A 10,087-nucleotide genomic window follows, 5' to 3' on the forward strand; every position below is an offset into this window, starting at 1 on the left:
AATGATTGTGTTTGATGTTTAGAAAAAACTGATCGTTGGCTTTGTTCTGCAGTCGTCGTGTGTTTCTGCCCTCAATTCAGAAAATTCTAAATCCCGTCCGTCTTCTTGCGCTGATTTGCAGCAGCTCCTCAATCTAAAATCCTAAATATATAAAAACATAACATACAATATAAATATGCTTTAATAATTACAATAAAAATATGAGTCATTATAATTTGTCAAATTATTTCCGTTTGATTTATTTCACTAAATGTAAATAATGTACATAAAATATGTCATGGTAAAAGAAAATTTCACTTTGAACCTCTGTTGTTTTTTTTTTTTGTATGATGGGGGGCATTATTGGGGGCCACATTTTGGTGCGGTACGCCCCTGAGTGACAATTACAACAACAACCTACATTTATTTTGAAAGGCGTATAGCGGAAGCGGCGAGCGTTTTCGACGTCAAGCTTTTTTCGTGAGCGACGTGCTGGGCTCGGTCCTGCTCTTGTTGCACGCTCCCAAAAATTTGTTTTAATTCATTTTGTGTGTGTTTGTTTGCGGTGCACATTCGCAATTGAGGAGGATGAACAGCGCAGGTAAGAATCCGCCAAACCAGCAAAACCAAGATAAAAAAAAAAAGTCATCGCAACGCCCGCCCACTTGATTCCAGATCACATCCGCAGCCCAAAACCTGAAAACCGCTTGCTCACATCGCGTCCATTCAACGCGTTGTCGGTTGTTGTTTTTTTTGCCAAGATCATTAACATTATTATAAAGAGGTTTAGTCATCAAGAAGCCGCTTTCAAGCACTTTTGTACCCTCGGGCGCTAAATTGAATCCAATTACTGCAACGATCATGTTGGGACAAGTCACGTGGCCGCAAACGGCGGAAGAATTCGTCACTTGATTACTATTTGGAATCTGTATTTGCTTTTCTAAAATGCAAATAAATGATGTATGACTAAAATGATAACAAGTAAATAAAGATAATTCCATTTTAGAAGCAAACAATTGCTTTGTGCGATTTGCAACGTTATCACGTTAATGATCGTTAAGTGAGTGTTTTAAAATTTGTCAGCTTACTAAATTTGCTTCTTTTTTGGGGGGGGGGGGGTCTAAATGTGCAAAGGTGGATTTTTTTCTTCTCGGCTCGTCATACATGGCAGGCAGCCAACATCTTTTCAAAACCTCAACTATTTGTCTTAGCAATTTGAAAAGAAAGTTGATCAAATTGACTAGAAAATACAAACTGCTTACTTGATTGATTTCAGCATGTTTAATAAATGAAAGTCAAAGATTTGTGACACTCCCATTTTTCCAAATGACGAAGTTTCTTTCACAATTTGCGTGCATGCAAATGTTTTGTGAGCCGAATTGCAACATGTCGTCGGTGTGAGTGTCCGGAACAGCTGCAAGCACGTACGCACGCACGCCCGCATGCAGGCGCGCGCGTGTGTGGACGTGTTGTTGTTGGAGGGACTTTTTTCCCCGCATATCGTATTTCTTGATGTGGGCTTGAATGTGGAAAGCCGATGCTTTGTTCCGTCTCCTTTTATTTGACGGAACGTTCCCACGCCTTCGAGTTCTCGCAGGATTTTCCCCTTTTGACTGCCTGTAGGTGTCCCATTACTTTTGCCCGAGCTGCACTTTTTTTTTCTTCATTTCTTGTTTGCGTCCTAATAATTTTGTCCGCACTTGTTTAACTTTAAACTCCACGTATGTGTCCAAATACTTCTGTCCAAATCACTTCCTCTTTGCGTCACATCCTGTAGGTGTCCCAATACTTATGTCCACCTTAGACCATTTTTTTCTCCACATACTTACTTCCTGTCCGCATCCAAATACTTTTGTTCTCGCTCCATCATTTTGTTTTGTGACGTGTCCTAATACTTTTGTCCAAACTCCACTTTTTCTTCACTAGTCACTTCCTGTTTATGTCCCAACACTTGAGTCCACGTTATCTCCTTCACGATCTGTGTGTCCCACTATTTCAGAATTCCAACAAAAGTATTGGGACACGTACAGGAAGTGAAACGTGAAGACAGTTTTAGACGTTGGACAAAAGTATTGGGACAGCCACAGGTCTTATTATATATTTTTTTTAACTCGGGCCTTCCATTTTGTCTAACGTCTTGGTTGTGTTTCAGTCGCGTACCCACCTGTTGCCGCGCCCACTGGCATGTTCGACAACATGCCCGGGTACGAGGGCATGGGCCAAGGCGGGGGAGGTGAGATCCAAGCGCCAAAACGGAAAATAAAGACTTCAACTCGGATCCTTGTTCCCAAATATTGGATTTGTGTGCGCAGGCTTCCTGCCGCCGCCCATGCCCGTGGAGCCCGTGGCCCCGCCCCAACCGGGCCCCGAGCCGGAGAACTGGAGGTGAGACATCTCGCGGTAGCCCTCCCGTCCAGCGGGGGCACCCCACTCAAAGTAGGCTTGCGCGACGTGGCCTTGAAAGGAAGATGACGTTGATTGTAAAAGTGACGTCGCACCCCGTGCATGTTTAAAACCCAAACTGTGGCTTGAGTTGAAATCCTAAATCAAATTTGAAAACCTAACTCTTATTTCAAAACGTTAGCTGCGCTTGAAACTTTCGTTTAAAAGCCAAATTCTTCTTTGAAATCCTCAACTAGGCTTGAAACCCTCATTTTTGAAAACCAAAGTTAAAACGTAATCCTTGTTTGAAATCCTCATTTGAGTCTTGAAACCCGAACCGTCATTTGAAAACCTTAGCTAGGCTTGTATGCTAGTTAGACAGTCAATTCTTTTTATAATTATAAACAAACAGCTGCTACTTTTGCACACTTGGAGCAGCAACGCATACAACAGCGCGTACGACAATACTTGGGCATGGACTTTCTCCGCGACCTTAGTTGGGACCTTCTCTGCCTCTTCTTGTTGCTCGTAATGCCACCGCATATCCTCCAGTAGAGCTCAGTGCTGCCTGGCATTTTGTGGCCCAACGCGGTACTACACCGAAGGCGGGTGAAATGTTGCGGTTGACTGGTTGCCAAAGCCTGAACGCAAAGGCTGTTTTGTGTGTGCGCGTGTGTCGTAGCATCCCGTCCTTGTCTGAGGACGTCGCCCGCGAGGCCTTCAAGAGCTTCGCCGCGTCCAACTGCTGCTATAGCAAAGCGCCCGCCGAGGACGGAGTCATCACACAGATGGAGGCGTTCAACACCTACAGGGTTAGCATACGTGCTAAATGCTACATGAGCTTCACTTTGCACTTCCTGTGGGCGTCCAAATTATTTTGTCCAACCTCCCCGCATTTTGATTGTCATTTTTTGTCCCACTACCTTCATCCAAATTTCCATTTTTATTTCCACTTCCTATCGGCGTCCCGATACTTTTGTCCAAATGTCCACTTTTCTTCCATTTCCACATCCTGTCTTTATTGTGATACTTTTGTCCACACTTTCTTGACTTTTCACTTCCTGGAGGTGTCTCATTATTTTTGTCCAACTTTGCTAACTTTTTCACATCTTTTCAACTTCTTGCTTGTGACGCAAAACTTCCATCCAAATGTTTTTAAATTTTCACAACATATCTATGTCTCAATTTCTTTACTTTTCATTTCTTGTCTCTGTCCAGGTCGGCCATTTTCCCGGGCCAAGTTTTGCTCCAAGTCGGTTTCTGTCTTTGTCCCAATACTTTTGTCCAAATGACCACATTTATTCCATTTTCACTTCCTGTTTGTGTCCCAATCTTGGACATAACAGTTTGTGATTTTTCAATGTAGTTCGATTTATTAGTTATATCAATCTTAAATGTAGTTGTAGTTTCTGTTATCGTTTTTAAAACTCTTGTTTTTATTTTTGTTTCGTTGACATCTTTGTCAACAAATTAAAATAAGATGTTAAACCTTATTTAGTTCGTGTTTTTAACCATACTCAAAATACCGTCGTCTCATTTTGCACATTTCTTTCATTTTTACATGCGCGTGCGTAGATTGTGTTTGTGGGCGGTTTTGTGTTTATACGTCATGAATAACAATCACGCTAATGTGTGTTCAATAGTATCGACTGGAGACTTACACGGAGTCCAGGTCAACCGAGTCGGGCAGCAAACCTCACGAAGGTATACACGCACACGCACACACACACACGCGCACACAGGGTGTGTTTGATCGACAGGCGTGTGCGCGTGTGGCATGAATGAGCAGGTGAGACGCCGGACTTCTACACCCAGACGGCCCCCCGACCGTGGGAGGTCCAGGCCACGCCCCCCAACATGTTCACCAATCACACGGAGCTCATCCGCGTGCCCTACACTTCCGCCGTCAAGGTGAGTGTGTCCGTGTGACTCCACCGCTGTGTCAAACGTGGGTTTAATTGTGCGTGTGCGTGTGCGTGTGCGCGCGCAGGACTGCCACGACTGCAACGGGACCGGCAAGAAGCCGTGCAAGGAATGCACCGGAAACGGACATGTAAGTCGGCCCCCACTAATTCGTTGATCTGCCTTCGGGCGCGCATTGCGAGCGCCATGTGATTGGGTGTGAATGAGTTAGTGGATTTACCGCCTACGCTTCGATGACTAGCATAATTATGGGTTGATGATATCGTGATTTGAGCGCAAAACGGTTAATTTTGTTCTACTTCACGACAATCTGCCAATTCGAACAAGTTTTTTTTTGTTTTTTGGTCATACAAGAATGAACTCAATACAGTTCAACTTGATTGCTATATATACAGTATTAGGGATGGGCGAGTACCAATACCGGCCTTATTTTAAGTTATTAGTGCTCTCGACCGTGGCAGATACCAGTATCAGCCGTTTAACTCATTTAAACCCCAAAAATTTATAAAAACGTTTTTTTAATACTTTGTCCTTCCCTCCCAAAAACATATTTATACGTTTTTCCCATGTTTTTTTTATGCTAGAGCATACAGAAGGCTTTGATACAGCTTCTGACATGAAGAGGTGGCTTAAGGCAATGGTAGTTATTACAAAAAACAGCCAGCAGGTGGCAGCAGAGTATAAGAGATCAACCAGGGCTTTGTTGCAACTAGCTTTTTTTGACAGTGTTTTCACCAGGAATGTAAATAATGATGAAACTTAGCTCTATTCTAATGCTAATTGCTGCAAAACGGGGGGGAAAACAGATGGATTTTTTTCTGATCGAAGAAGAGACTCTAATCTTTCTTTTGGTAGGTTCCATGTTTTTATAGCAATAGAACACAATATTCTGTGGACCTTGCAAAATCAGTCAAAATCCAGTAAAACAGCTGTGAGCGAAGGGGGTTGCTTCAGTGAAAATGGCTGGGAGTGAATGAGTTAATGATCAGAAACTAAAAATTAAAGTAAAACGTAGAAAAATGTTCATTAATTTCACACAATTTTAAGGAAAAATGCTATATTGGGATATAGAGGCCTTTCTTGAACTCTTTTACGGCCACACGTTATTCCCCCCAAAAAAAAATAATAATAACAATGCCAGCCGATTTCGAGCATTTTAACTCATCTTTCAAGGCAAACAGAATATTGTGTGCTGTCACGACATAAACATGAAAGATTGCGTTCCATTCTTTCATTAGAAAAAACGGTTTCTACCTTATTCCGTTCTTTAGTAATCACCATTTGAAAATGGGTCATTTGAGTGACATTGAGCGAAAATTGAAAAGATAAGGAGAAAATAAGCTTTTTGTGAAACTGTGACTTGACACTAATATTTTTCGTTTCGTGACGCGCTGTGAATTAGTTTTAATGTGACAAAGGCTTTGATCATTCGCGTCATCCTTGAAAACGTTCCATTTCATCAGATTCGTCATGTTTCGTTGTAATTTCATACTGCCGGGAGCCCATTGAAAAGAGATACAATGCTGCCATCTGCTGGCCATAATTAGTGGCTGTTTGTGATTTCACAAGCCCATTGACTAGGCAGCGCTGAGCAACAACTTCCACTGCCCATTGAGAAAGGAAAAAAAACGTCAATTAACGTTTTTGGCGGCATTCATTTGGATTTGACTATACGTCATTAAACGTTTTTGGCGGTAAAAGAGTTCAAAATGATCTGTCATTGTTTTTTGGGGGGATTTTATCATTAATGGTGACTACTCAAGAGTTGAGTAACTACTTGGACTGGTATCGGTCTGAAATTTTTATTTTTTATTTTACATCCCTAATAATGACGTGTTCATGTGTGTGCGTGTTGGCGTGTGCGCTTCAGAAACCGTGCTGGGTGTGTAACGGCTCAGGCACCAAAGATGATCAGAACTGCTCCCACTGTAACTCTACAGGCAAAGACAGGTACTGCACTCGGCTACAATTCATTGACATTGAATGAAATGAATGGGAATGTATTTTCACCCCCCCCCCCCCCCAAAAAAAAACATCACCAACAAAAATTATTGTAGCATGTTTTCTTAAAGAGGAAAATAGCCTTCTATAGAATGGAAAGAATTGAACAGCTTGCGCATCATGATTTCATTCATTTGTACTGCTTCTTATGGTGTGCATCCCTTGGCCACCAGGGGCAGTATTTTACATGCATACAAATGACACACAAAGAAGAGTTTCAAAACTGACACTAGATTGTCTGTCGACATGCGTCGACGTTTTGTTTCCAAATATTACTTGCAGAAAGGGCTGTAACGACCCAAACATCGATGCTAGTTTTGTTAGCATTAAGCTAGCAGACTTCGGTGAGGGTAACTCACGGAGCCGTATGTGTGCAGGTGCAGGAAGTGTGACGCTCGTGGCTACGAGAATTGCGAGACGTGCAAGGGAAAGCGACAACTGCTGACCTTCATCCAGCTCAAAGTGGAATGGTGAGTCGCCACGCGTTCGTTAGCAGGAGCTCACGGATATACAGCTCATATAAAGATTGACAGAATATGATCAAAACACAAAAACGACAGCAACGTGCGTTTCTCGACAAAACGGACAATTTTGGAACACGTTTTGCGCCGTTAATCAGAGGACGGTAAAAAGGACGAGCACTGTGAGGGCAAAGTTGAAATCTCATTGGTCAGACAAATTGTTGGGATTCAACAAATAGAAGACATTTTCAAATGTCGGGTTTTCTTTAAATGTCCAAAAATTACAGAGGCAACTATGCTATATAATAATACAGTAACAATGTGTGTGCGTGTTTCCAGGACGAACCATGTGGATGATCACGTGGTGGAGCAAAACAGCGGCTTGAAGATCGACAACCTGCGTTCAGTGAGCGGGAAGGAGATGTTCAAGAACAACCAGTACCTGGTACACAAAACATGCATGCAAAAGATGCCCACGAAAACACACACGCACCAAAACATGCATTCACACGAATGCATACCAGAGTTATAAGAATTTTGGATTCTTCATTCTATGTATTTTTTTTATTTTTAATTACTTTTATTTTATGCAGTTAAGTACAATTCTCAAATGACGGTTTGACCTTCATTCTCCCATAAGAACGTACAGCAATTCCCGAAATTAATATTTTTAAAATCAACCCTGTATGGCGTTAATTGGCAAGGACGAAAACAAAGCACATTTTTGCTCTCATTATAGTTCGTTTTATGAATGTAAGCTGTCGTTTGAGTTGGGTTTCATTTTTTTCAAGAGCATTTTTGTTTTTCATTTCATGAACAAAAACGTTTTTTTTTTTCAATTTTACTTTACAGCATTCATTAGTTTTAGTTCACTGTGGTAACCTTGAAACCTACAAAAATACATAAACACGCGCACACTTATTAAAAAAAAACAACGTTGACTTGTTGAATTTGTGACTATGCGACTGTTGACGGCCATGTTTGTTTTGTCCTGCGTCCGTCTCAGGTGTACCCGCTCATGGGCTTCCCCGACCCGGCCATCGGCGAGGCGTCGGCGCGGCTGGTCCAAGAGCACCACAGCAAATACGCTCAGACTTCCAGGATCCTGCAGCAGGTACGGACGGACGGACGGACGGACGGCGCCACCGCGCGACAACAGAGCCAGTGGCGCGTGTTAAATGTCCCGCCCTCGTCCCGCCCGCCCGCCTCGGGTTCTGCCTCCAAAAGCGGTTTGGTTGTACGTAATGGCGCCGCCGAGGGCTCTCGCGCATCTCCAGCACCGAGACGACGAAGCTGTCGAGTCAGACTGGCGCAAAAACAGGAAGTTGCCACCATTGGCTGGCCTGCGAAAACAGGAAGTCAAGTCACGCTGCGATGTGTTAGCATTTACCGGCTCTTTGTGTGTCTGTCTGTTTTTGCGTACGCGTGTGTCTCTCCGTGTGTATTTTGTGTTTGTGAGCACGTGTGCTTGTGTGTGTAATGTTTGTGCGTGTTTTTGTGCGTTCAGAGGCAGACGGTGGAGTTGATCCCGATCACCAAAGTGAGCTACAAGTGGAAAGGCGACTCGCACGTGTTCTACGTGTTTGGCAACGAGCAGCAAGTCGACGCCACCAACTACCCGGCCAAATGCTGCTGCGTCATCCTTTAGAAGCAGGAAGTCCCGCCCCTTCCTCTTCCTCTTCCCCTCATGGTGCCGACCACATGAAACGAAACGCCGTCAGATTCAGACCGTGGGTGGTGGGGGGGAAAAATTCCCCCATTAACCGATTTAAACATTTATATGCTGTCTCCGTCCAATTATGAAAAACAATTGAATCAAATACATTGATGGAGTTTCAATATTTTTGGTCCCCGGATAAAATTACACAATAAAAAAATTAATGGAATTAGAGCAGGGGGGAAAAAAATACCTCAATATTTGTTACTTTTTTTTGGGACAGTCTCAGGCTTTGTTTATACACCATTACTGTCCAATTTATATTTTAAAAATAAATAAATAAAGGCAATACATTTTTTAGTTTAACCGTTACGTTTTGTTGGATAGAATACACACAGGAAAAAATAAAAAAAATTCTTCAACATTATCATTGCGGTCTAAAATAATAAAAAAAAAATGAAATAATATTAATTATTTAACTCATTAATATATAAAAATATGGATAGTGTACTTACTTAAAATATAATTGTACAAATAAAAAATACATCAAATAAAACAAAAAGTATATTAATGAAAATTACTAATTAAAAAACAATGTTGTTAGTTAACATACACTATAAACAAATTTATTGTTTTAACTCCTAAAATTTGGATGTTTGTTTCAGATTTTAACAACAAATAGCCAACTTATGGAAATGCAAGAAGAAAAACAAATGTCAGTGTTAAATATTTAGTGTAGTAAAGCAACGACTGTAAGAAAATCAAAACACACATTTGGAAGAGTTGACCACTAAATTGAGCTTCTTGAGGGCTTTTTGTGAGATTTTCTAACCTCTCAGTTTGCCGTTTACACTCGTTTTTGACATGACCTCATATCTGGGTCCGTTGCTTTCAACTTGTTGCCTTTGTCGTGTCGTCTCGACCGGAGAAAATAACTTTAGAGGCAAAGAAAGAAAGAAAAGAATCTGCGCATAAGGAAAGTGTCCGTCGGGTGTCTTGCGATTAGGAAGTACTCAAAAGTTACTTCAGGAAACTCTGGCGCTCCCAACTGGAGCACAACCAGACTGAGTTGTTGCCAAAGACGTTTTAAAATAAATACATATGTACTGTGGCAATGCGTGTAACATGCCTTTCTAGCAATACGCTGTTCAATGGCTATGCTGTATGTTATACATCTATTGTGACATATTCACTATTGCATGCTGCATGTGAACACTTCGTCGAATTTGACCAAGCAGCTCCTCACTGACCTGATGGATGACTTGATGACAAATAACTTGCATTGGTGTCGTAGTGCTCTCGTGTTCCTGTGAAAACAAATAAACAATCGCTCTCGCTGTCCTGTTGTCTCAAATTTATTCGCAGAAATAATGGATTTTGGGCGGGGCTAAGGATCTAAATTTAGCATTAACAGTCATTAAAATTCAAGTTGCTACGTATCAATTAAATGTTCATCATTTCTCTTTGTTTACATTTGTTATATATAGCGAGATAGCTACCGTTTTCTTTTTTGTGAATCTTTACTGAAAACACGCAAACAAAACCGCTAGCTAGCATTGAGCAATTGAGCAAATATTGTATGAAGCTCATGTGTGCCATCTATCCATCCATTTTCTTAACCGCTTGTCCTCGCAAGGGTCGCGGGGCTGCTGGAGCCTATCCCAGCTTGTTTCGGGGCAGTAGG

The 10,087-nt window shown here is 41.8% G+C and overlaps 1 protein-coding gene across 1 annotated transcript; it reads left to right on the forward strand.

The window, feature by feature from the left end:
* Positions 1-433: 433 nt before the first annotated feature.
* LOC147168952 (protein SSUH2 homolog) lies at positions 434-9,742 on the forward strand. Its single transcript, XM_086085787.1, has 12 exons — positions 434-580; positions 2,132-2,212; positions 2,292-2,364; positions 3,044-3,173; positions 4,005-4,065; positions 4,151-4,272; positions 4,352-4,414; positions 6,155-6,234; positions 6,663-6,755; positions 7,086-7,191; positions 7,753-7,860; positions 8,254-9,742. The coding sequence occupies exons 1-12, from the start codon at positions 568-570 to the stop codon at positions 8,392-8,394; spliced, it is 1,071 nt and encodes a 356-aa protein (XP_085941913.1). The 5' UTR covers positions 434-567; the 3' UTR covers positions 8,395-9,742.
* The last annotated feature ends 345 nt before the right edge of the window (positions 9,743-10,087 follow it).

Source organism: Leptonotus elevatus, chromosome 9 (genome assembly GCF_054856555.1).
Source record: "Leptonotus elevatus isolate MCC_2025b chromosome 9, RoL_Lele_1.0, whole genome shotgun sequence".
Taxonomy (NCBI): Eukaryota; Metazoa; Chordata; class Actinopteri; order Syngnathiformes; family Syngnathidae; genus Leptonotus; species Leptonotus elevatus.

Coding starts and splice junctions, on each gene's coding strand:
- LOC147168952 (XM_086085787.1), top strand. Junction 3,174..4,004: donor AGGCGTTCAACACCTACAGG/GTTAGCATACGT, acceptor TGTGTTCAATAG/TATCGACTGGAGACTTACAC. Junction 7,192..7,752: donor TCAAGAACAACCAGTACCTG/GTACACAAAACA, acceptor CGTCCGTCTCAG/GTGTACCCGCTCATGGGCTT.